At 33.2% G+C, this 27,652-nt stretch overlaps 2 protein-coding genes and 1 long non-coding RNA gene across 3 annotated transcripts in view; 1 reads left to right on the forward strand and 2 right to left on the reverse strand.

Moving 5' to 3' along the window:
* The first annotated feature begins 412 nt into the window (after positions 1-412).
* On the forward strand, positions 413-26,993 carry LOC111058827 (pyridine nucleotide-disulfide oxidoreductase domain-containing protein 2). The gene is made up of 11 exons (XM_039437503.1): positions 413-726; positions 2,311-2,498; positions 5,258-5,416; positions 10,122-10,278; positions 11,122-11,290; positions 13,066-13,207; positions 19,094-19,298; positions 20,279-20,435; positions 22,933-23,083; positions 25,797-25,904; positions 26,667-26,993. The coding sequence occupies exons 1-11, from the start codon at positions 582-584 to the stop codon at positions 26,865-26,867; spliced, it is 1,782 nt and encodes a 593-aa protein (XP_039293437.1). The 5' UTR covers positions 413-581; the 3' UTR covers positions 26,868-26,993.
* LOC120353544 lies at positions 13,589-18,158 on the reverse strand. Its single transcript, XR_005572443.1, has 2 exons — positions 17,761-18,158; positions 13,589-16,805 (listed from the first exon to the last, which is right to left on the reverse strand). It is a non-coding gene; the product is annotated as an uncharacterized LOC120353544 (long non-coding RNA).
* The window catches only part of LOC111061908, a 34,011-nt gene continuing 31,719 nt past the window's right edge, over positions 25,361-27,652 (reverse strand). The window contains exon 6 of the mRNA XM_039437489.1: positions 25,361-26,832. The gene's annotated coding sequence lies outside the window, so the exon portion shown is untranslated. The remainder of the gene's footprint in view (positions 26,833-27,652) is intronic.

Below are 27,652 nucleotides of genomic sequence, written 5' to 3' on the forward strand. Positions count from 1 at the left end.
TTTCATTTAAATTTTAATTTATCATAATTATTGAATTTTCAATTTGAATTTTATTCAGATCTAGGGTACCTACCTTAATGTTATGGAAATGTCCAAGAAAAAGTTTTCTTGGATTAAGAGTAATCAAATTGAAGAGGTTATATTTTTAGGAATTACAATTCAATAACCTGACTGATTTTAATAGTATTTTTTCCATTCAGCTAGTCCAATATTTTTTTCACCAACATTACTATATTATTTTGAACTCTGGTATTAGTACAAGTCTATTGGGAAGCATAAAAATGAATGTTTATTACCAAGTTCATGATAATCAGATACTGTAATAAAGGAAACACAGCTGTACGGTAACGTACTAATTAGGCTATTATTGATATCAAAGGTCACTTGTTGCATTTCGTCAATCAATAATATTACTATTCATTAGATAAAAGTAAAGTTGGAATTTATCCCCTTTACAAAAATCGTGCCTATCGATATACTTTTCCAAATATGAAACTTTTTTCCATTGTTTGAAATGTGAGTCTAAATGTGCTGTAAAGTTTAATTATTAGCAGTGTTTATTGTTTAATGACTGATTGTATATGTATCGCTTTCAGAGAACCATTCAGGGTTACAATTTAATCTCAAAATGTAGCAGTCTGAGATGCATAAGACTACTCATCAGAAACATTAATTCGTATACCGGTACTCCAAAGAGCAAGTACGATGCTGTTATAATTGGGGGAGGTAAGATCTATCTAAATAAATAGAATAAATTATAGTAAAGTAATGATTAATAACTCATAAAAATTCCATTATTTTCAATATATCATCTATATAAATTACTATAGTTTGTGTAAGATAAGTTGAGACTTGGCCCTCCAATAACTGAAGAAATTACATGGTTGGCAATTCGTGTAAAATTGCAACTTTCTCAAATTTCCAATTCAACGTCAGAATTGGATGTAGAATATCATCCCTTATATCCTAGTAGTGCTAGAAAAGATCCAGGTTTGAAGGATTAAAAGGAAATTGAACTTTTATGATAAAATTGGAAACATCGCAAAAATTTGTTTTTCTCTTGAATATCACTTCTCTCAGAATCATGGGGCGTCGTAATGCGTGATAATTTTTATATCAAATTAACGGCGAGAATGTCACCTTTCTATTGGTCTCTGGATAATTTTTATTCAACCTATAGTGATTTTTTAATTGATGATTATGTTCGTCAATGTCGAGACATTTCAAGCAGAAAACATTTGACATTTTCGACATGCTGGAAACTTTTTTGTTTCAAAAGATAAGTCGGTGGTTAAAGCGAGAAAGTTTCTCAGAAATAATTTAATTTATTTTTTCAATTGTCAAAAGTAGTCGGAAGATCGTATTTTGGCCATTTTCCACCATTTTTTAACATGGAAATTTCAATCAGTTTGAATACCGGTAAATGTTTTTATCAGTGAAACACTGAAAAGGAGATGATCAACCAACCTACTAATTTATTTCCATATAACTTTTTACAATTTCATAAAAAAGTTTAATAGTATGGGGTCTATCAGGATACAAAATTATGAAAAAATAATTTATTGTTATCAATATCCTAGTCCTCATGTTTATCTGATTTGGAATATAATATATTGTGAAAATAATATTGGCATACCAAGACCAAATTTAACAATAATAAAACTCACTCCTCAAGTTAATGGAATAGCATGTAATTATTCTTCAATATCAGGAAATAAAATGAACCAACTTAAATATTTCCTTCAATATCAGAGCTCAACAGGATTCTATTGATAGATACAGCAGTGGGCAAATAATACTTTTGTTATCATGTTTAACTTAGCTTTACAAATAATAGTTTTATCCTGTGGTTTAGAACCCAGCTAGAATACCGGTACGCGTTGGAGAATAAGTTGGTATAAAATATTCCGTAGGCAAATAGAAAAAGTGTTAATCAATTGGAATAACAGGAAATATTTTACATTTTAATTTTTTCAACTATTTTCAAGTATGCATTATCCAAGAATTTTCAATTCAGGATTATCCTATACTGTTTTTTGAGTAGGCCTAATAATTGGAAAAGAAATGAGAGAAAAAGCGTCAATGGTAGGCATTAGGCACTTCTAGTGAAACTCTCACTGTCATTATTCCTTATAAAAGTGGCTTCGCATCCAATCAATGCTGTCAGAATTGTGAATATAACAACTAGAAGAGACCAATGTTATTTGAATTATATATAATACATTTATTGGTACTGTATTATTTTTTCCACTATGCATATTTTCGATGAGAATTAATAATAATCAATATTGTCTGTATTGAACATAACAGGACATAATGGGCTGGTAGCGGCTGCCTTCTTGGCCCGCAGCGGACGACAGGTGTGCGTTCTCGAGCGTCGCCATGTTGTCGGCGGGGCAGCTGTCACCGAGCAAATAATCCCTGGATTCCAGTTCTCGCGAGCGTCCTATGTGCTCAGCTTGCTCAGACCTGAGATCATCCATGAACTAGATCTTAAGGTAATAGCATATAGATCTACAATAAATAATGCGCTATTGCAGTGTAGATGTAGGTGCTGTATAGAAATCAAGCAGTAGTGGTACTATTAAGTGACAAAACCACATGAACTGGTTCATTTGAAAATATTATAACACATAAATATGTAGGTATACATTATTATATGTATATATTATATTATTATGATATATTGTATGCATAAATTATTACAATAAATATTATAACACAAATAAATATGCATATTTTGGGTTGTTGATGTTTGTTTTGGTAGCCTCTCCTACAAATCGTATGTAATTTGGTCCCGTATAACGTATAGTGTAAAATTAGGTAACTTACAATATTATTTCTAAGTAGTAAATTAAATTAAATAATTACTTTTCAAAGTAAATTACCCAAGTCCTAAATTACATGTTACTGACCGAGTGAAGTGAGGTCTAAGATTCAAGTCGACGGTTTGGCATTTGTCTTAATGTTTAAATGTTTGAATGTTTATAAGTTTATATGTTGCGCATTTACGGCGAAACGCGGTAATAGATTTTCATGAAATTTGACAGGTATGTTCATTTTATAATTGCGCGTCGACACGTTTATACAAGGTTTTTGGAAATTTTGCATCTCAAGGATAATATGAAAGGAAAAAGGAGCCTCTTCATATGCCAATATTGGAGTAAAAATCAGACAATAGAATTATTCATCATAAATCAGCTGACAAGTGATTACACAGATGTGTGGAGAAGCCAGTCTATTACTGTATTTTGTATAAGGTCTATAGTTTCAATCAAAGACCTTAAAAATCTGGTGTGGTGCTCTCACACAACTTTCCTTGCCGTTATGAAAATTGATCAACTGACGCTAGTGCATCACAAGTCCACTTTTCTAAGACCTGAGCCAGCTGGTGACAGGACAATATCGCTGGAGACACACGAAGTCTGCTATCTCTTCATAGTGAATGATTTAATAGAATCAACAGTTGCCAACAGTTTGCAATTGAATAATCTTATTTTCTCTAATTTCGAGTTTATTTTCAATTTTAGGTGAAAATGTTACTGGACATTAATTGAAGAGATTTTCATGTTCAATCTTTTCCAATTGGAATTTTTTGTTTAAATTGTATCTGAAACCTGATAATTGAAAATCTAAAATCAAACTTTGCATAGATGGTGCAGTGCTCCTGAAATTTTTACAGATATGGGACTTGTAGCAGTTTATAGAGCTCATCAATGACTTTTCTAGGTATGAATTTGATCAAAATCGTTGGAGCCGTTTTCGAGAAAATCGCGAAAAACCCTGTTTTTGACAACATTTTAGCCGCCATCTTGAATTGCATTTGATCGAAATTGTTCGTGTCGGATCCTTATAGTGAAGGGACCTTAAGTTCCAAATTTCAAGTCACTCCGTTAATTGGGAGATGAGATATCGTGTACACAGACGCACACATACAGACCATAAAATACCCAAAAACCACTTTTTTGGACTCAGGGGACCTTGAAACGTTTAGAAATTGGGGTACCTTGATATTTTTCAGAAAGCAATACTTCCCTTATTACCTATGGTAATAGGGCAAGGAAAGTAAAAAGGTATGCATCTTTAAGCTGGGTTCTAACCAAAGTTATTAACAAAATGTTAATAACTTAATCCTTAGATTCTATTAGATTGAACGGAAGTTGACATATTAACACACATCTTCATCATGTGTATGATAAGTTATTATAATCTTTAGGAATTGAGTTATTAACATTTTGTTAATAACTTTGGTCTAATCGCAGCTTTAAGGTCTTTGGTTTCAATATTTTGTTTTGCAGTAATGGTATTATTATGCGTGCCCAATAGTATCAATATTCTCACATTCGAAAAAACTAATGTAATAGGTGATTAAAAATAAACAAATGAATTCTTCAATGTTGTTTCCCATCACGAACTGCTTATTATTGAATAACTTTTTGCTATTAGAAAAAACGACTAGCAGTCAGATATTTTACAATAAATGAATTAATCACTCAATGTGACAACGAGATCTTTCGGCAGGTCCGCAACCTTCTTGGTTGTCAAGCAAGAAAATGGCGGACCTGCCGAAAGATCTCGTTGTCACAGTGAGTGATTAATTCATTTATTGTAAAATATCTGACTGCTAGTCGTTTTTTGTAAAAAAAATAATTTTCATCAGGTAGAAAGATTATCACGGAACTGGATGATCGAATTATATCATATGAAATACAAATTCAAACGTGAACTGAGTTTGTTAACATAAACAAGTAACATCAGGTACTTGTGGATGAGAATACTGCGTGAGGTCTACTAGTTTTATCTTCAACTAGTAGTTCTGTGAACAGTAGACCTCACGCAGTATTCTCATCCAAAAGTACCTGATTGAAATATAGACCTTATGGAAATACAGCAATAGACTGGCTTCTCCACACATCTGTGTAATCACTTGTCAGCTGATTTATGATGAATAATTCCATATTTGATAAGTCTGATTTTTACTCTAATATTGGCGTATGAAGGAGGCTTCTTTTTCCTTTTATATTTTCCTTGAAATGCAAAATTTCCTGAAACCTTGTATATACGTTGACACGCAATTAAAAAAGGAACATACCTGTCAAATTTCATGAAAATCTATTACCGCGTTTTGCCGTAAATGCGCAACATATAAACATTTAAACATCAAGAGAAATGCCAAACCGTCGACTTGAATCTTAGACCTCACTTCGCTCGGTCAATTATAAACACATTGATAATAATTATTGATTATTAATTTCAGAAACATGGGTTGAAACTTCATTTTCGTAACCCAGGCTCGTATACTCCACTGAGACAACATTATTGGCAATCACCCAAAAATGGCAGATCGCTCAAACTTGGCTCAAATGATGAGGAAAACCAAAGACAAATTGCACAATTCTCTCAGAAAGATGCCCAGGTAACTTTGGTTTTTATTCTCTCATTAATTATAAAAAGAAACAAAAAATAATAATCTCCTAATGAAATTGGTAGTGTGCAGTATGCATATTATTCTGAACTATATGTTATTCTATCTTAATCTGGGAGAAATAATAATAGATCAGGGTTTGTCTATTTTTCTCTCTAAATATTGTAAATTACACTAAGTGTCTGTGAATGAATACATTTTACAGATATAGAATGCAGACAAGACATACCGTACTTTATCATAAGCTAATCTTTTTGAAATTAGATATTAGCTATTCATATTGTTATTAAGTGCAGAAAACGCGACTCTATTGCTTGAGCAAAACAGTTATCATGGACACTTACTTAGTGGAGCACGATAATTTTGTGAAAGCAATAAAGAAGTTTTACGTTTGAATTACAATGATTCACAACTGCAATACTGGGATACATAAAAAAATCGATGTAAGTATATGATTTACTTGCTTAATAAATGCTGGGATTATTGTGAGAAAATTAAATACATAAAATTTTATTACTATTAAAATTAATCTTTTTAATATTATCTAGTCAAATTATTTTGATATTAATTTGCTGTGATACTCACTTTATTGTTAATGTTATGAATAATTTTGTAACTATACGGCAAACCAGAAATACTGTACTTGATGCCTACTGCGCATGCATAGCGAGCATAAAGTAAACTCGCACTGCACATAAACGTACCTGCTGCCTACTACTGTGTATGTGTGCATATGTGCATGTGTAGCGAGCATAATGTAAAATCCGTACTGCGCATGCATGTGTAGCAAGTGGTAATAAAGTGCATAAGGATTATGCAGGGGCCGAGGGTAGTTGAGGATCTACCACAAAAGGTACCTAATAGTAATCTTTGTATAAGTTTTTGGAACTGTCATGGGATTTCCAATATATATAGCATGAATGAAGCACAATTGAACTTTTTCAATAAGTTTAGTGTACTAGGATTTTGCGAAACTTGGTCAAGCAATGATGTTGGTAAAATTACAGGATATGAATCATTTAATATTATACAGAGAACAGCAACACGAAACAATTCATCCGGTAGAGCTAGTGGGGGATTTCTTTTGTTAGAAAGGAATTTCTTCGAGTACACGGTGATCAAGAGTAACGACTATTTTGTTTTTGTGAAATTAACTGCTTTCGATAAAATTACTTTAATAATTGGACTAGTATATTTCAGTCATAATGATGTTCAAAAAGACATTGAATCTCTTGAAAAAAATTTTCGAGTAACATACACGTTATTCAATCATTACCTGTGCTGTACATATAGGAGGCGATTTCAACTTAAGAATTGGAGAACTAAATAGTTCAATATTAGATAATACCGTATTTGAAACACATAATATCTTATCAACTAGACAGGCTAAGGATAAAGTTACAAATCGACAAGGGAAATTGTTTGTGAAAATTATGGAAAGTAATTTATTTAATACTATTAATGGCAGAAGTAGGAGTGACTCATGTGGTGAATTCACATTTGTTAGCATGCAAGGAAAGAATACGATTGATATGATAAGGGTCAAAAGTATTTTCACTGAAACTGTAACTGATATGAAGGTTGAAGAGATTATTCTCTCATCTGATCACTTGCCAATTACAATTGAAACTAGCTTTATTATTGAAAATAAACAACTAATCTGTACCGACAGGGTAGACTTCAAAAAATTAATCTGGTCATCAGACAAGGAGTCAGCTTTTCGTAGCTTAATGTTGTCTTTTAATACCGAATTAAATATTGATGAAGCCGAAATTGACTGTGGCTATTCTTATCTGTTGTCCATTATAAAAAAGCTGCTGAACAACTGACCCTTGTTAAGAATACCCATTACAGAATAAATAAAAATAAACCAAGGTTTGACTAAGAATGTATTACATTAATTAAGAAGAGTGGCCGTAAAGCTTTTCGAACTGCTAAAAAAGGAAACTTTTCTAATGATGTCCTCCTACCGTATTTGACCAAAGGAAAGCATTAATTACAAAACAATCATTTACAATAAGAAAATTATATATATATATTAATTATATTGGAGATAAATTTTCCAACTGTAGAAATGTAAAAGAATTTTGGAAGGCAGTAGTATACTTCCACAGAAAACCTGTGAGAGTTAATATGATTGATTTTCAAACTTGGTCTGAGTTTTTGCTTACCAAGTATAGTGATGTTTATTCTCCAGTGCCAACTTTTCAAGACGTAGCTCATCCATGTCTAGAGTCAGAAATAACTATGAATGAACTGAGTCGTGTACTTGCAATATTAAGCTCAGGAAAAGCTCCCGGAACTGATGGCATTACCTATGAGTTTTTCAAATTCCTCCCACCGCAATGGAGAAACTATGTTTCAAGACTGTTAAATAAAGTATTTGAAGAAGAGAAAATGCCCAAGGAATGTTTCAATATTTAATATTTTTCCTTCACAAGAAAGGCGATTGTAATAAGGATCCGAAAAATTACAGAATGATACGGTAGTAGCTCTTTTAATTACTATGGTTAAAATATTTACAAAAGTATTGGACTCGCGACGTGGGCAGAAATGTGTAACGTGCTCCCAGAAGGCCAATGTGGTTTCAGAAAGGATAGGGGTTGTGTAGACAACATTTTCGTTTCGCATTCGGTAATAACACATTTATGTTGAAATGCTTCATAGGAATATATTTGCACTATTTATTGACTTCCAGGCTGCGTTCGATAATGTCCGCCAAATTGTGGTACAAGCCTCGAAGCATGGGAGTTAGCAGTAAAATTATCAGATTGCTCGATCATTTGTATGGCCATGCAATATTAAAAGTAGGTGATAATATCATTCCTGTGGAGAGGGGTGTTTTGCAGGGCGATTCCATCAGTCCGCTGCTCTTCTCTCTCTATATAAGCGATATAGAGGATTATTTCAGGAATCAGGGTTTACTCGTCGGTATAAATATGAATGGCCAGTTTGATGTATTCATGCTCCAGTACGCGAACGAAATTGTAATTTTGGCTGACAGTCCTTCAGACATGCGTAGAAAACTTCGGTACTTGGAGACCTACTGTCAGAGCATACAATTAGAAATAAATACGGATAAGACAAAGGTGATACCTTTCGACAAAGGAGGATTAGGAAAGTTTTTACCTTTTTACTACCTAAATGACAAAATAGAAACCGCAAAAACGTATAAATACTAGGGGGTTGAGTTCTCCAGTTCAGGTAGATTCAATTATTTTTGCTCATCCATGTGTACAAATGCAAAGAGCATTTGTGCAGCTATTAGATATGCTCTGGCTAAGGCGACATGCAATACTTGGGAAAGTAAGATAAAGTTATTTGAGACTATTATATAACTCTGAAATATGGGGTCTGTTCAGCATAGAATCCATAGAAAAAATTCAATGTCAATTTTTCAAATGTTTACTTTTCTTGAATAGCGGGACTCCTGACTGGGAAATCCGTACTGAGACAGGAAGGATCAAAGTGGCTCCCATTGTGTTCTGTATATAAAGCCGTAAAATATGGTTGATTCGAATACTGGAAATGCCAAATAGTAGATACCCTGGGAAGTGCTACGATATTATATGGTATCAGAATTGATAATTCAAAGATCAGATTCAATTAGGTACATTCACTCAAAAGCCAGTTTTTCAATGCCTCAGCTGAAAATTTGTGGACGAATTTAGTATTGATGTGAATGCTTTGAAACAACGCTATGAGGAGCTTATAGAAGCATATTGTGGTAATCTGTACAACTTAGATGTAGGTAGAGCCATCGATTCCCAATCCTCTCCCAGATACACGCAGTTGAATCCAAATTTCATTTTAGGTGAGCAGTTCAGATTTAGATTGGCCTTTTCGAAGATTCGTTGTTTATCCCAACTAAGACTGGCTAACGACCTGAGTATTTACCTGTAAGTTGAAGGGAATGGTATTTGGATAAATTGCAAAGAGCACTGTCCAATCTGCATATTTAGAACTGATGAGACGGTAGAACATTTTTTATTAGTACCTATGTCCCATGTATTGCCACATCAGGAGGCAATTCACTGCCAAATTTACTCAGAATATTGTAAATGACGCAGATAAAGTAATAGTACTGCTATCCAACTTGAGTGTAGAAAAAATAAATTCCGTGTACAATTTTACAGTAGAGGCGCTCAAGATCAGAGATACTAAGCGTAACAGGTTGAGCCGGCAGTGAACATTTTTAACAATCGCATCAATTTAATCATGACATTTCACTCAATTGAATGAATTTTGTTATCCTGTTTGTAATTATAATAAATGTTTTCATATTATTTGTGTATTTTGTCTGTTTGTATCATGATGATTGTGACTTTGTATGGGACGTGGTCCCGATTGCAAATGAAGATATTTATTATTAGTATTATTATTAAGTGGTAAAGTGGAAAAAGTACTGCGCATATGTAGCGAGCATAAAATAGATTATTAGTTCTCTACCCAAAACTCAGCTATTCTAAGATGCATGAGTTATCAGTACATGAAGAAGTGTTTCACAATCAGCAGTTATAGAAAAAATACATTATTATTTACACACTTTCTTAGAACTCATATTTATCAACCTACAAATAAATAAAATTTGACAAGCAAAATAGCTAGGAGTTGAATAATTATTTTGTTTCTATAAGAAATTCAATTTTATCATGAATTAATAAATGTTGAATGATTATTGTTCCTTTAATTCTAGAATTTTTTGCACTACGAACGATTATTGTTCAAATTGGTGAAATCAATAAGTCCTCTAATGGATCTCTCAACACATACATTAATGGAGGAGTTTTTCAACAGAAACGCTTTTCGGAAAATTCTCAACCTCTTTACAAACAAGGACCTCAGGAATGCTGGTAAATTGTTTAAATTATTATCATAGGCCTACCTATTTCTGCCTTTTACAGAATTTTTTATAAGTAAATTAATTTGAAAATTGTAATACGTTATTGAAGTTATTGATGTTCGAAAATTGACGAATAATTTACCTGATTACATTCAGAATGTTTCAGGATTTAATAACGAATGAGTTCAATATTGAATACTATTAAAACCAGTATTCAGACAGTTTTGTCGTTGATCATCCGCTCTAATGGAACTGCACCATATTCAGTACAGTACGTGTGCAAATAAGTATACATCACTAAAGTGTTCTACCAAATTACCGAATTCAATAACCTTGTACTCCAATAATATATTATTATTAAACTGAAAATGTTATATTTCCATTGTACTATTATAATGTTACATTTTCACCTTGTACTCCAATAATATTATTATTAAACTGAAAATGTTATATTTCCATAGTTTCTATCGTTGAGAAGAAGATGATTGGTTTGATTCAGGTGCAAATTATTTCCCAAATGATTAATATTGATTATAACCCAATGCTGGGTTGCACCAACCTGAATCAGCCTATCATATCTAATGATCATATTGTGCTGATCCCGGATTACAGAATTGCCAAGTGAAAATTGAAATTATAATCAGTGTCTACATTACATGCTATACGCATACATTGCTATTTCACCTTGGTAGAAGGCAATTCACTCAAATTTTACAGCCCAATACATGCATGTTTGATCGAATCAATGTTTTGTATGCTCAAAATATGTTTTAAATACGCTTTTGATCTTCATTGGAATGCTTGTTCAGCACATATAATGTGTATTACATTTTTAATTTTGCCTACCTCACAGCTTTGGCGCTATCGACAATGAGAAGTGAAACCAGAGACTTGTACATTTTCCTGACGACATCAATATCATCAATATTGGACGAGTGGTTCGAGTCAGAGCCCCTCAAGGCGACTCTAGCCACTGATGCGCTCATTGGTACAATGGCTGATTGCAATTCCTTATGCACGGGGTGAGAAAAATTGAAAAATATCAATAAAGCCCCGTTTCTATTACCACAGATTCAGTGCTGCAACATGACTAGAGATCGATTGACGGGAACTTGTATAATAATGGAAACAGTCAGCAACTCGGCAGTTCCTTGCGCCAGCCCAATGTGCCGCACAAAGTGTTGTTGATTCGTACCTGTATTTAGTAATTGATTACCCATTGAGTACTCATCTCCTTTCCTCTCAAATTCCAACTTCCTTATAAATATATGAAGATTCTGTTTTCAGATTTGGATCCAGCACTCCAGAAACTATAGGCTTAAGTCAGATTTCCGAAAATACTCAAACATAAGTGAGTTTGGTCACTTTTATTTATATTTTTATAGTGCTCAAGGTCTCACGTTAGCGTCTACGTTGTCATTGCACCCACTTTCATGCAGTTTGCGCCGAAATGGAAACAACAGACGACGAATTGTAAAAATCGTTCAACAAGCTAGCACAGGTCGTCGTAACTAGGCTTGAATAAGATCAAAAGTAGGCTACGGTATATCATTTGAAAGAACTAAAATGCAATCTAGGCCTATTATAAATGTATTCTGATTTCTATGTTGATAAAGTTTTTAATCAGAAATATATTATTTTTAATTTTCAATCAACTTGACTTTTTTAACTTTGAATTATCATTAAATAATAATAATTTATGTATTTTGAAATTATTCTCTAGAAACCTTTGAAAAAATGTTTTTCCATAATATTTGTTGAAATATCAGGCTCAAGTTCAGATAGATAATAGTAGCTATTTGAGCAGAACGATATACAATGCTAATACAAATGAGTACCGTACATAATAATAAATGACCTATGTTCTCCAACTCACAGCACCAATATACTAATTCCAAAAACTCCATTCAAACGCATCAGGAAGATTTCATATTATGGTATGAAATCTTTATCTACTTTCAATATATAATAACCTACCACATAAAAACCATTTTATTTTAAAAATTTACCAAATTATTAAAACCATTTTGAATAAACCGAGATTATACCCCACTCATTTAATTTTCCAGGAATTTTATGTATTTACAGTTAGACAACTCTACGTTAAAACTTTACTTAAATTATTAAAAAATAAAAGCAAATTTCCTAAATAAATAGACATGTCTACAACTTCAGACCAAATATGATAGAAAAATTCCAAACCATTTTGAATAAACCGAGATTATACCCCACTCATTTAATTTTCCAGGAATTTATGGATTAAAGGTGAATATTTCTTCACTTTGAACCTAGCATTGTGATTTGTTTTTTTTCTGTTTCAGTTTTCAGTTTGGTATTTCTCTGAATTCTGACCTTTTATAAATTATCAATATAGGAGTGAATTATTCTACTTTGGATCACATTTTTAGAGTATATTGATTTAAAGTATATTTTGTGTCTACTTTTGTTATAAAGCTTTTCGTTTCAATTTCTAGTTATTTTAAGGATTTTTTTAAGCAACTCTCACCAGCGGGCAAAGATTTTTCTTTTTGCTGGTGATGCCTAGAAATTTTATAATTGGTTTTTTCTGCTCTCATGTATATGCATGTATGTGTAATATTGTATTATGAACATTTTATTTTCATTTTTGCTCGTGTATGTATGTGTATGAGTAAATTATTGTTTGTTTTCTTTTTGGCAATAAATGAATTTGAATTTGAGAAAAAGGCCTAATTATCTTGTCTTCTGTTGTCTGAAGTTTATTTTGCTCAAGTTCTTTATTGAAACTATTGAATGAAATTTATGTTTCTACAAATAGTTACGGTCTGCTTCACCACATGATGGGTAACATTGATGGACGTCTAGGAGCATGGGCCTATCCTGAGGGAGGAATGGGTGCAGTCACTCAATCTATTGCCAAATCAGCAATTTCCAGTGGAGCTGAAATTTATGTCAATAAGGTAGGCCCTATTAATTTATCACTTCATCTATTTCATGTTATTTTGTCATTAACCTCAAATTCAATCACCAAGAATTATTATTATTTAGAACTTAATATATTTATCTTATATAAATTCTTATTAAAAGTTGTCTTAATAATATGTAGACAAGATACACCATACCAGAGAGTACTTATAGTAATATTACTTATAAATAAGTAAATAATACTTATAAATATTACTTATTTATCTGTGATTATATACCTATATTTATATTGAATTGGGCAGGTACAGTACTGTGTGTTTTATAAGGTACAATTGAAAATACGAAAGTTTTTGTTCAGTAAATAGTGATAAAGTTAATATTATGTGAATATATACCCTAGTAAAAATACTCCAAGCTATTGTCACATAATCATATTTTTATTTATAAAATAGCAAGGAAATAAATCTGCTTAAGTATGATAAATGTGTAACAAACAGAAGTGGTTTCTCGTTAATGAATAAATTCAACCTCAGTAATCAAATATCTATAAATAAATCAAATAATATACAGCGCATTCATTATTTCGCGCACATCAAAATAAACTTGTCTGCAAAAAGTGGGGCTTTTATATACACGGTGTGTGGCTACCACAAGAAAGCAATCAGAGTTAGTTCATTTTAAGGATAGTATACAGTATAAAGGATAGTATAAAAATGATAACATTTTGAAGGATAGTTGACCGAGCGAAGTGAGGTCTAAGATTCAAGTACCTAGATGGTTTTGCATTTCTCTTTATATTTATGATCCGCATTTACGGCAAAACGCAGCAATAGGTAGATTTTCATGAAATTTGACATGTATGTTCCTTTTTGAATTTCGCGTCGACGTATATATAGGGTTTTTTTAATTTTGCATTTTAAAGATAATACAAAAGGAAAAGGAGTCTCCTTTTAACGCCAATATTACCGTAAAAATCAGACTATAGAATTAATCATCAGCTGTCGAGTGAATTATTAATTGCATGTAATAGCGTATGCAATTAATATATCAATGTAACTTGGTAAAAAATCACCTGCTGTGTTATTGCATGCCTCATTAAATGCAATTTTTATGCACTATTAAATAAACTATTGATCGCATGCAATAAATCACTAAAATAACATAGTATTGTCTCTCGATCTTTCTCTGCTTTGAACTCGGGCTGACCTGTTACCAGTATGTCTTGAAGGAGATTAGCTTCTGATGTTAGCATTTTTGATACACAAACCCCAACACAACATCCAAGATATTTGAAGCTTTGTACACGCTCCACCAACTTACCAGCAATCCTCACTGTTCTCTGCTAACCACACGTTCTCTGCTAACAACCATGAACTTTGTTTTGCGTACATTCATACACAATCCATACTTATTGCTGGCTGTATTGACATGGTTCAACAGCAGTTGAAGATCGTCTGCACTTCCAGCCATGAGAAATGGAGTTTCGACAAGGAGGTAATTAAAGAGCAGTAGGATTGAACAGGCAGGGGCAGCATTTTTCAGAATGAGAGGGGTATTATGCAATCGAAACCTTGTTCTCAAGACTAGAATTCGTTTGTTGAAGTGCTACATCATTCCAGTGTTGATGTATGGGCATGAGGGATGGACATTAACGAAGGCATTGGAGGGAAAGCTGCAGGCGTTTGAACTGTGATTGTATCGACGCATTCTTCGTATTTCATGGACAGAAAGGGTGAGGAATTCTGAGGTATATTAGAACGAATTGAGACGACAGTGGAGGTTGTTTACTGTATTAAGAGTCAGAAGCTTCAGTATGTTGGACATGTGATGCGCAATGAAAAGTACAGATTCCTGCAGTTGATCATGGAGGGTAAGATTGAAGGAAGACGCTGGCCTGGAAGAAGGAAAACATCGTGGTTAAAGAACCTGAGAGAGTGGTTCAACATTGACTTAAAATCTCTGTTCCAAGCTGCAATCAATAGAATCAAGATTGCATTGATGATCGCCAATCTCCTTCGCGGAGCCGGCATATAGAAGAAAAAGAAGAACCCCAACAACCATTAGCCGTTTCACACCGATATTTCTCCGACACGACATACAGACAAGATTTACTCTGATGGACAGTATAAGAGGAGGCTGTGGTTTATAACTGCACGAGGTCTACTGTTCACAAAACTACTAGTATAAAAAGGATTATATGCTGAAAATGTTGATGTCACTCACGTAGTTATATGTAGTGTTGATGGTTAATTTGCTAATGTTAGGCATTTTTACATTTAACCGCATGTTAAGCCGGGCCGAGAGGTCGGAGCATGACGTCACACTATAGCCGGCTGCGTTCTCCACGCGTCTTATGGGATCAAGGCAACCTGCTATATACTATCTTCAAGTTTATTCAAAGTATAAGGCCTATTTATCAAACCCTCTAGAGATAACCCCACAGGAAAAAATCTGGAGGCGTTGAATACTGGTAGAATTCTATTCAAGAAGGAACACTCGTTATTCTTGTAAAAACAACATGATTACATTATGTAACACAAAACAAAACTGCAGACCTGTTGTAACCTGTACACATTAAATAACTTCACATATTGTTTATACGAAAGTAATGCGTTCTTGCGGTGACCACACACCAATTAAAAAAAACCCACTTTCACAAACCATGTTTATTTTTATGTGCGCGACATAATGAACACTCTGTATCATTGTCCTTTGAATAAGATTAAATCAAACTTACTTATTCGATATTTCTTCACGGGATCGCTCATTTGGATAGGTGATAGAGTTTATCGTATGTATTTGTAACAACTAGGTATTTTCATTTGAAAGAGATGAGAAAACATATAGCAAAATTGAGAATTATTGGAAAAATAAAAAATATTCTTCCTATCCCAGTAATTAACGTACCGGTAGATCGGGATACATAATACCTTACACAATATTAAAATTGATTTGTAGATTCTGTATTGAAAAATTTAAATATTCAAAGGGAACTCACCCATGGTATGGTACCACAATAACATTACTATCTTCAATCAAATGAATTTTATTGAGAGCTCTGATTGAAGAATCACTTATTCAGAGCTCGAGAGCCGTGCAACAGCCACTTTTTATGAGAAAACAATGCATAGACTATACTGAGTACCCTAAGCCATCATCACCTCTACCAACATCTTGTGATATTAGTATGTGAGCTTAATATGATATTAGTAGATGTTGTCTAAGCCGTACCGGTATATCATGGCCTGTAAGTTATACAGCCTTATTGTTCATGCTTATATCATGCCTGTTAATTTGAATGCTCAATTATTTGTTTTATTGGCCGTCCTTCCGATGTCCAGCCTCGTCTATAGCTTGCAAAGATTTTTGGGGTTGGACTGGCGCCGTGAAATTTATCTCACTTATCGATGAATATCTCCTGACTTTATTTTTGACGCGGCCAGACTTGGAGCGTGAGAAACGACGCTCTGTGTTGTAGATTTCGCACGTGTCAGCAGTTTGTTTACTGACGCTGTTCTCTGTGGTTCTGTCATCAGGCTCAAATCGTCTGTTGTTAGCGAACATCATCTTCAATCTACTCAGTACACTCTCGGACTCGGCCATTTTGAATTGATGTTTATAGGTTTGGTTCTTCTGGAAAAAATAATAGGGTAACAAAATTATGTTTCACCTTATCCTATCCACCTTGATTATACTCTGTCAATGAATCAAATCCAAACAGTAATTTTGCTGCTCTATTGGTTAGCCACTAGAATAATCACCGCAATCAATTTTAAATATTTTGAATCAACTTTTGTTTTGAGAGAATACGTTGATGTTGTCAATACCACTAAAGTGGAGAAAATACCGCAAACTCTCCTCCCATACAATCAAACTTTTGTTTTGGTAAAAACTTTGAGTTATTTGTCCAGTATAAGGTTTACAGTGACTTTTTTATTTTTGTAAACGAATTCTATTACAGAAGGAGAATTATATTATTATCTATCATTATAATAACTTATTTATTGAAAGATATTCAATTATTTTTCATACATAAAATTGTAGCAAGAGCAGGTGTTTCATGAAATAGGAATGATGAATAAATAAATGAGTAATCAGAGATAAAAAATATTGATTAAATTAGTAGCCTGAATTAGTAGTATTCCATTCTAATCTCCCAAACTGTTATTGGCCTACTGGTCTATAAAAAAATTTAATTTTTTATTTTATTTAATTTTTTCAACTTCAAAACATGATTATTTGATTATACAGTTTGTTAAAAAAAAATTAATATCAATATGAACATTTTTCTCTACACTTGATTGTCATAATAATGATAAAAAACTTCAAATATAGCAGGACTCGGAATACTTATTTATAATAATAATAATACAATTATTAAGACTGACAAGTTCCGTTCAATCTAATAGAATCTATAAGGATTAAGTAATTAAAATTTTGTTAGTATCTGTGGTGTAAACGCAGCTTAATAGGGCTGTTCCTAATAACTGATACTCTTTGGTGTAAACGCAGCTTAATAGGGCTGTTCCCAATAACTGATACTACTTTAGAATTGAGTACCACAATGTAGTGAAATTAGACAACATACCTTGTAATCAATGATGAGAAAAAAATCCAGTCAGTACAATATTATTATCAATACATTTATTATTGTGCTATTGTAGAAATCAACAATCTTGGGTTATCTAAACCAACTTTATTTTGTGTAATTAGAAACTCACTTCAATAAACAATTAAACTATTTCACTATCTAAAGAGAATTTCATTTTTTTAAAATAACTTCCAAACATGGTAGTGTTTCTTTATAGTCTATTTTGTTTCAAAAATCCAATCCAACAACATACTATATCAACGTTTTGTTGAATTATATTGTGAAGTGAATTGAAGCCGTTCTGGTGAATGAAAAACACAACATGCAGAGTAATAAAAAGTGCAAGTTTGGGTTTCTCTCAGAGACCTCTTCTATCAGTCGGATTTAGTTTATCTTATCTGCTACAATTTTATAAAAAAATATCACTTGAAACTGCAAGCACTTGAAGTGTTTGGGACAAGAGACCTGATTGTTTATTATTCTGCTAATAATATGTGTAGCTTTTCTAATCTTACATAAAAAATTGCTTTATTACATTAATCTCAAACAAGGTAAATACGGTAACAGAGCAAAATTAAATTTGCAATAAGAAATATTGCATCACTCACGTATAAAATTTTGTAATATTTAATTTCCAGTACCGGTATGTGCAATGTTTTAATTTCAAGGGATATGTATTTTGTATTCTTTGCTATTTAAAATACTAGAATAAAAACAAATAAAAAACAATGTTTGTCTTGATAGTTATTAGAAACGAAATGTAGATTGAAATAATTATAGTACCGGTAAATATCAAAAAACTTTGTTCATCCTTTTATTTAAATCCTTCTTCAACTGGAGTTTGATTGCATTGCACAGAATAAACAAATAATGGAAGGGTACCGGTACTAATAATTATTGGAATAAAAACTATCAAGTAGCCCTATAATTAATAAGGATAAATAATTTTTTAACAATATTATTGATTTGATGGATCTGTTTTATTGAAATTTTCTGTTCATTAGGAATAATTTCTAGTCATTTCAGTCAGTAACGGTATGGATATCTACCAGAAATCACCCTCACTAATATACAGAAAATGTTTTGGACAGTATTTTATCAGCTATTTGAGTCGTTTGTTGTCTGTTGTCAATTTTGGTCACTAAACGAAAGTCTACAATTCATTAAAAAGTTTCAAAGGATTTTAATATATTTTTATATGATATATATTTTATATTATACATTATATAATTTATAAATATATATTCATTTATTATATATTTATATAAAATAATATATTATTACAAATTATATAAAAATAGGTAACCTTTGATGTTTTTATTTTTTTCAGTGCGTGAAAAGCATAGTACTGGATGGCAGCAAACATGTTAAATCTGTTGAGACCAGCGATGGACTCGAAATCGAGACCAAGCTGTTGCTTTCCAATGCGACTCCTCTGGTGACCGTCAATCTTCTCCCTGAAAATGCTCTCACCAACCAATACAAACGCACAATTCAACGCATCGATTACACTTCACCTGTCACAAAAATAAATGGTGAGAAGGATAGTTGAATTGGATAAATTAAAAAGAACAGTAAATAATAACTTGCTTTTCAAAATAAGTAGGTTTTGTGGTTTCCCTTCTAGAGACAGATGAGCATTTAAAAAAATAAAAGATAAGTAACTAACTTTGATAAATTGGATGAACAGTGGTTTATTTTTACTTTCCTTGCCCTATTACCATAGGTAAGGAAAGTATTGCTTTCCGAAAAAAATTAAGGTACCCCAATTTCTAAATTTCTATACGTTTCAAAATCCAAAAAAGTGGTTTTTGGGTATTGGTATGTATGTGTGTGTGTGTGTGTGTGTTGTGTGTGTGTGTGTGTGTGTGTGTGTGTGTGTGTGTGTGTCCCTGCAACTTGCAAGTCGTCATTGGTCGCTTCATTGTCCAATGCTGGGTGATAAAACTTCTTATTTTATACTCTTTTCTAACCTTGTATTCTGCAGGCTGAAACCTATTTATTTTTAAATTTCTATTGGTATTTCTAAATTGAAAATTTTTCAATTTAAAATAAATTCAAAATTTTTCAATTTAGGAATATCAACGGAAATTTAAAATTAAATAGGTTTTAGCCTGCAGAATACAAGGTGAGAAAAGAGCATAAAATAAGATAAGCTGGACCGGATGGTTTAAATATGGAGCTGTTCAAGCATAGGGAACTCTTCATCAAACTTCGCTTCCTCCATTTGATATGTGCTGGAGACAATAATTATTGAGGATCCCGGAAGTTTGGAAAGTGGCTACAGTCAAATCTCTTTTCAAGAAGGGAGATATAGTCCAGTCACTGTATACATTGGTGCGTGCAATTTATATTGTAGTTCTGATTTATAACTTTCCTTGCCCTATTACCGTAGGTAAGGAGAGTATTGCTTTCCGAAAAAAATTAAGGTACCCCAATTTCTAAATTTCAAAATTCTTATTTAGTATAATATTGCTTTTACAAGTTAATGTAATACTTCTTTGTTTGTTTTCAGTTGCCTTGAGTCGAATTCCAGATTTCGAAGCTGATCCATCAACAACATCCAGCGGTGAAATGCCACACCACCAGGCAACAATACATTTGAATTGTGAGACTACGTCCCTTCTTAATGGAGCTTATCAAGACGGAATTAATGGAAATCTGCCATCAAGGTGAACTTTTTTGTGATGGTTATTTGTATATCTAGAAATCAAAGTGGAACTTCTCATCCATGAGGGAAACACATTGATGTCACCCTGAGGTATAAAAAGTACCTTATCCCATGATGCACACAATATTTATCCAACACCAACAACAATATAATAATGTAGCTTGGCTCAACCTTTGCTCCAAGAATTAGTGCTTAATATAACATATTTCCATGCTACAAAACTTGAATGAAAATAGATACCGTTACAAAGATTTATTATAGAAATACATTTGAAAGGTTTATTATTGTTTTTAAGTTCCCATCGCGGTGTTTCCGACCAGATATTAAGAAAAATTGGGTCACTTTTATTTACTCGGGATGAGTATAATTCACTATAATCCCTCCAGATAGAAAAATTAGTGCTTTAGTAATCTAGTTTTCTGTTCCAGGGAGTAAATGTAAGATATATAGATGGGGGGAAAATTGTATTTATCCAACACTAGCCAGCGAGCTCGCTTCGCTCGCCTTATCTGTCTAGCCAGGGGATTCCACCCCCTGGATCCCATGCTGGATCATCCAGGAATAGGATCACTTCACATAGGATCACTAGCTTGTCGCTCGCCTGCATTTTTCAATTGAGCTTGCTTCCTTCCGTCAAAAAGCCAAAAGAGACTTTCAGGCTCGATTCAATCACCAGTTTTATTTGAATTGAGTAGCGCACGGTTGCAAAAATATTTTTTTTTCAGAATTAATAAATATTCAGTTATTTTTTAATCACAAACTTCATTAAGATATCATGAGAATTATTGTATTTCAGTCTAATAGTTCTTTGAAATTTGAAACACGAATGATGTGGAGAGGTTTTAACAAACCTCCTTATATAAACTCTTCCAAGTATGAATTTACTTGAGAAATGCATTGAAAACTCGATGAAAAACTTGAGAAAAACCTCCAACTTAGCAGTGCTTATCATCAGAATATTCAGTACCTTCACAACCAAATTGACAGACAAGAAGTATTTCTTAAACAAGAGGATCCTGACATTGTTATATTTAAAGAGCATGGATTGAGAGTTAATGAAATCAATTAAGTGAGTATTCCAGGTTATTCATTGAAATCAGTATTTTGTAGAACAGCTCATAGAAGTGGTGGTGAAGCCTATGTAGCTATGTGTATATTCACTAGCAATGCTAAACCTATCAATACTTATGGGCTAAATGTTATTCAGAGATTTTCTGTTGGAATGGATTTAGAAGTAACATTGTTCCACCTCAGCTACTGGTGAATCTGTGTACCAAATTTTAATAAATAATTTCTATCAATTATTGAGAAAACGGAGAAAACTCTGAAAAACGCTCAAGAAACACTCAGAACGCCGATTTTGGGCGTATCTTTGACGAAATATTAAAGTCCTTTTATCCCAAAATTTTTAGTCCCTAGCTAAACCTCTGTATATCAAATTTGAACGTTTTCTGTCAATCTGTTATTGAATTGCAAAAAAAATTCTATTTTGGGCGTATGATCTGGCGTTATTTCAAAGCCCTTCCAATACAAAATTTGAACACTTTTAGATGAACCTGTACACCAAATTTGAACATTATTTGTGAATTATATTCTTTTGAAAGTGATGAGAAAACGCAGATAAATATTGGAAAAGGCTGAAAACCCGCTAATTTTTCGTATATCTTCGGCGTAATCAAGAAGTCCTCTATAGAAAATAATGTACCAAATTTAAAAATTTTCTCTCATTTAGTTTTCGAAAAAATCTAAGAAAACGCTACGAAAAATACTGAAACCGCCTATCTTGGGCGTAATTCTGAAGTACTCTTAAGAAAAAAGTGTCCAGACCCTCTGAACATCCGTATCAAATCTGAACATGATCTAACAATTAGTTCTTGAGAAGGCCTAGAAAACGCAGGAAACCCTCAAGAACAGCTGATCTTAAGCGGAACTCAGGCTTCATTACAAAACCCTTCCAATTGTATTGTAACTTCCAATACAACATTTTTATACCTCAGCTGAGCCTGTGTACCAAATTTGAACACTTTTTGCCAATTAGTTCTTGAAAAATTTAAGAAAACGCTGGAAAAACGCAAATTTCGGGCGTATCTTCGGATTTTTTCAAAATGCGTTTTAGTAAGCTTCTAGAAGGCCAACTAAACAAACCTGACAAATTTAAAAGTATTTGGTCCAGTAGATTTTTTAGTTCTGTTGATTATGGATAAGTGAGTGTGAGTAGATGAATCAGTGCAATTTCGCTTTTAAATATATATAGATTGATATAGAATATAGATGCGCTCAATGTATGTAGAGTATTTAATGCATTGATTTTATGTCACGGTTTGCAATTCAATATGTAGTGTAGCCTACCGGTACCTACATCTTAGCTACCGTAAATAGTATATAATAGGCATTTCTTGATAATAAAAGTATAAAACTTTATCATATTATATTTTTTGTAATAATTGTGTATAGGTCTAATATTTTCCATAACTAATAATGAAATAATTTGATGACAGACCAATGATTGAAATGGTAATCCCAAGCAGTTTGGACAAAACAATTGCTCCTCCAGGAGCTCACGTTTGTCTCCTATTCACTCAGTTCACGCCCTACAAACTAGCTGGAAAAACGTGGACCAATCAAGTAAAACAAGAGTATGCAAACATTGTAAGTACACCAATAACGTTCGCCTACTTTTAAATTGTAAAGTTATTTATTTTTCAATCTTATGAGTCAAATTTGAATTTACTTTGAGACCTGAGAGGATATTTTATTCAGGCGTTGCTGTACATTTGAACAGTATATCAGAAATCACTGATGCTATAGTTCATGAGTCTAGAGGCCTATATCATTTACTATAAATAACACTTTTTTATTCTAAACCAATAAATTGTGTGAAATTTAAATTATTTTCATGGGAGCCCATATATGACTTTTTATATTCAATTTTCCAATTGTATTATAGTCGATACAATTAGATATATTCAATTTTCCAATTGTATTATAGACGATACAATTAGAGTTGTTTCATTGAATGTATAGGCTACATTCATATGCTGGGCTTGCATGGAAAGGTCGTAAATCCACACAATTTGGCAAAGTGGATTTTTTTCCTAGTCTTAACTTGTTTTATTTATATTTATTTATTTATTTACAATATCACATCGGAAACAACAGGTAATGACCCAAATATGTTTCCTTAACACAACAATAAGTAAAGTATACGATTCAATCAGAACAAAAAAAAAAGATACTAAAACTAACGTTTGAAAAGAAAAGAAAATAATACTTAGAAAACTACTTCTAAAACATTCCTTAATAGAGTTGATGGTGAAAATGAATATATGAAGTGATGAAGGAGAGATGCTATTAATAAAGATGATGAGTCTCATGAATGATAGGATGAGGGTGATAATGATAACTGCCAGCAAAAAACTTTGAAAATAAGGGGTAAGTAAGAATAAATTGAGTTTGAATGTGCAAATAAAGAAAATTAATGTATAAAGAGTGATATTTTTATAATGATAGAAATATTAGCGAAAATTATGGCTGCTGATTAAAAATTCAGTTATTCTGATTCTCTCTCAGAAGCATCGTTATTGTGCGCTTGAAACTTAATGGGCCATCAGAAAACACGTCCACCCCACAGCCGAGTCCATTCAACAATCTTGGCATGTGGTTGAGGGGGGAAAATATGCATTAACTGTCCTACCTCTGTACCGCGAATAGGGAATGCCATCTTCGCCTGAGAGTGGGCACGGCGAATCCAATTCTTCCCAGGAGATAAGAAGAATCAACCTCATTCGTTAGTATCTTACGGAGAAGAATCAAAGATGATACCTCTCTCCTGAGCTTAAGAGCATCAACTTCAAACAATGATCTTAATCGAAGTGTAGGAAACCCCCTCTCACAGGAATGCCCGAATTTTTTGAAGAAGAGGAATCTTAGAAATTTATTTTGCATTCTCTCAAGTTTTATAGCATAGGTGATCTGATAAGGACTCCAGACCGGCGCTGCGTACTCAAGCTGGGTTCGAATCAAATACTTGAACAAGTACAAAATGGGCTCCCACCTCTCGAAGCTTGAGCATGTTCTAAAAACAAAGCCCATCATCTGATTGCATTTTGATAACAGGTGTTCAATGTGCTTATCAAAATCCATATGAGCATCCATAATCACTCCCAGATCCCTATACTCTTGCGAATGGTCTAACAGAATATTACCAATATTGTAGTCATAATGGAAAGGTTCCCTCTGTCTGGTAAACGACACCACCTTACACTTTGCCACATTCAGCGTGAGTCTTGATTCCAAACACCACTTCTGCAGTGCATCAATATCTTTTTGAAGCAACGAACAGTCATCAACAGACCTAATCTGTCTAAATATTTTGGTATCGTCTGCAAACATGAGGCACTCCGAGCTATTTAGCACACTGGGAAGGCCATTCACATATAACAAAAATAACAAGGGACCAAGATTGGAACCCTGTGGTACCCCTGAAATGCAACAGTAGGGCTCGGATTGACAATGATTGAAGCAAACAAATTGAACTCTATTTGAAAGGTAAGTCCTCAAAAAGACCAAAGCACGCTCATCAAACCAGAGACACTCCATCCTATCGAGCAGAATACCGTGATCCAAAGTATCAAAGGCCTTCGAGAAGTCCGTATATATCACATCAACACGACCCCCAACATCCAAAACCCCCGACACCTTGTCAACAAACTCTAGAAGGTTCGTCACTGTTGAACGACCAGGGAGGAAACCGTGTTGGGATTAAACAATCTTGGATTGTACATATGAAAATATTTGCTTGTACAGGATCCTCTCAAAAATCTTTTCAAAAACATTTAAAATTGCAATTGGTCCATAATTACTCGCAAAAGACCTGTTTCCAGACTTGAACACTGGTGTCCCCCGCGAGCACTCCCAGACCCCCGGAAATTCGGATTTACGAACGCACAAATTGAAAATGTAATGCAATGGGCCACACAAAAATTCCCAGCAACCCTTGACAACAAAAGCGGGTATTTTATCAGGGCCTCCTGATATGTGGATACTATAAGTGGGATATTGTTAAAAAATATTGGCACTTCATTGTTTTTCAGTGACTATACACTTAACAAACTTAATAAGAAACATATGCACTTAATAAACATAAAATTTCACTCTACTTACTTTATTATAGAATGCTTTACTTTATTGTTTTATGTGACATTGATGTAAACAAATTTGGTTCAAAACAAACTTCTACTATAGCCAGATTTAAATACTTGAACAAGTTAGTTTCATTGTATTTTGGAAAACTTTCAAACCACCAATAGGAAGGTACCTAACGCAGCTTATAACTATCCTGACTTTTTGACTTTTGTATCAGGTATTTGATTCAATAGAAGACTATGCTCCTGGTTTCAAATCCAGTATTGTTGGGAAAGAAGTCCTCTCACCTCCTGATCTGGAAGAAGTGTTTGGACTGACGGGAGGGGTGAGTATATTTTATTTTTACGAAATGAATATCAATCTAATTCAAATTTCATTTATTGCCTCAAAATAATAAAAACATAAAAAAATCATTTGAAAGTACAGCAAATATCATGTTAAATTTCTTGCCTTACCAGCAAAACCTTATTGGTTTGTGAGCTGACGACGAGTAACAAAACACTGTTTGAAAATTAGAATAGTATATCGTACAGTACTTATACTATCTTATCTAATAACATGCATATCTGCAGAGTACGCATTGCAAATGCTAAAAATGTAGAGACTATTCGACTCTAGTACCCTAGTATCTATAGCAGAGCGACTCTAGTAATGAGAAAAGACCGTTTTGCAACACTGCCTAAGCCTACACAGACAGGGTTGTCGCTCATTGGGTGTATTGAATCACATGGGCTGAATAAGAAATATGAAGGTAACAATATTTCGCATACAAGTGGCTCAAGTTTAAGTTTTAATTTATTAAGACCTAAATAGATATGCCAGTTTCATTATCCATTCCAAACTGTTATGTAAAATATAAACCTTTCCACTTTCACCAGTCAACTATTTGAATGTAAGAGACAATTTTTTCACTCATAGACTTTTGGAAATGAGTTCATGGAACTGGAAATCACTGCAGTCAGTGAGCAAATAAATAGTTTCTTACATTTGAATTGATTGACTGCGAGTCGATTTAAAAGTAAAAAATTATGTCTTTATTCAGACTATGAGTATTTGAATTGAGATAATCCCAATTTTTCTCCAACAGAACATTTTCCACGGATCCATGAGTTTGGATCAAATATTGCTGAACCGTCCAGCCAGCTACGGATGTGACCGATATGGTCCAGAGACCGCCGTCGGAGGACTCTTGTTGTGCGGATCTGGAGTGCATCCCGGAGGGGGGGTTACTGGAATACCTGGAAAACTGGCAGCTTTACATGCCATTAGAAGTAAAACAACTACATAAAAACTAGTATTAAAAATGAATTCATTATAGGTGTACTCTCTGTTCTTTTGCCTCATAGCTATTCCAATAGATATTCCTTTGATGGTATTTTCATTCCCTACCTCTTCTAAAAATATCCTCTTCCTCTTTTTTTTGAGGTGTCACATAAGCGCATTTATTATGGTGTTACATAGTAAAATATTTACCGTGATTGGAAAAATATTCTCTGATTTAGGTTTGCCTCTTCTGTAAAATTGTAGGTATGGAATCACAAGTTAACACTTGTAGAGTCAATTCAATACAATAAATTTAAACACCGTAAGATGAAATAAGATTCGTTCATTGGTTCTATTAGATGACATTATTCTACGGTGGTTGAAAATGTTTTGATTTTCGTGCTACTGACTGATATCTTTATTTCTCGTGCTACAAAAAAGCAATAAATTGACAAAAGATTAATTGATCGTTTTTGATAAACAATGCCGTGCTACCAATTTATCCTAAATAGGTAGAATAGCATTTTTCACCTATTAACCTAAAGAAAGTTATCGGCTCCAAAATGGTAAATTCTTGATAAATTATGAATGGATCTACTATTGCTAATGAATAGGAAATCCAGTTTTCAGAGCAAATCAACTTATAATCTTCATAAGAATTTTGGCAATATACAACACAAATCCACAAAACAATACCTTACAACACTTAAACATATAACATCATTACAAGCTAAAATACTTATCCATTTATATAGTTGAAAACATTGGCTATAGGCTTGTAGACACACAAATCAAATTATACAAAATTAG

This window comes from Nilaparvata lugens, chromosome 1 (assembly GCF_014356525.2).
Source record: "Nilaparvata lugens isolate BPH chromosome 1, ASM1435652v1, whole genome shotgun sequence".
NCBI classification, from domain to species: domain Eukaryota; kingdom Metazoa; phylum Arthropoda; class Insecta; order Hemiptera; family Delphacidae; genus Nilaparvata; species Nilaparvata lugens.

Coding starts and splice junctions, on each gene's coding strand:
- LOC111058827 (XM_039437503.1), top strand. CDS start 582: ATGTATCGCTTTCAGAGAACCATTCAGGGTTACAATTTAATCTCAAAA. Junction 727..2,310: donor TGCTGTTATAATTGGGGGAG/GTAAGATCTATC, acceptor TGAACATAACAG/GACATAATGGGCTGGTAGCG. Junction 19,299..20,278: donor ACCTGTCACAAAAATAAATG/GTGAGAAGGATA, acceptor GTTTGTTTTCAG/TTGCCTTGAGTCGAATTCCA.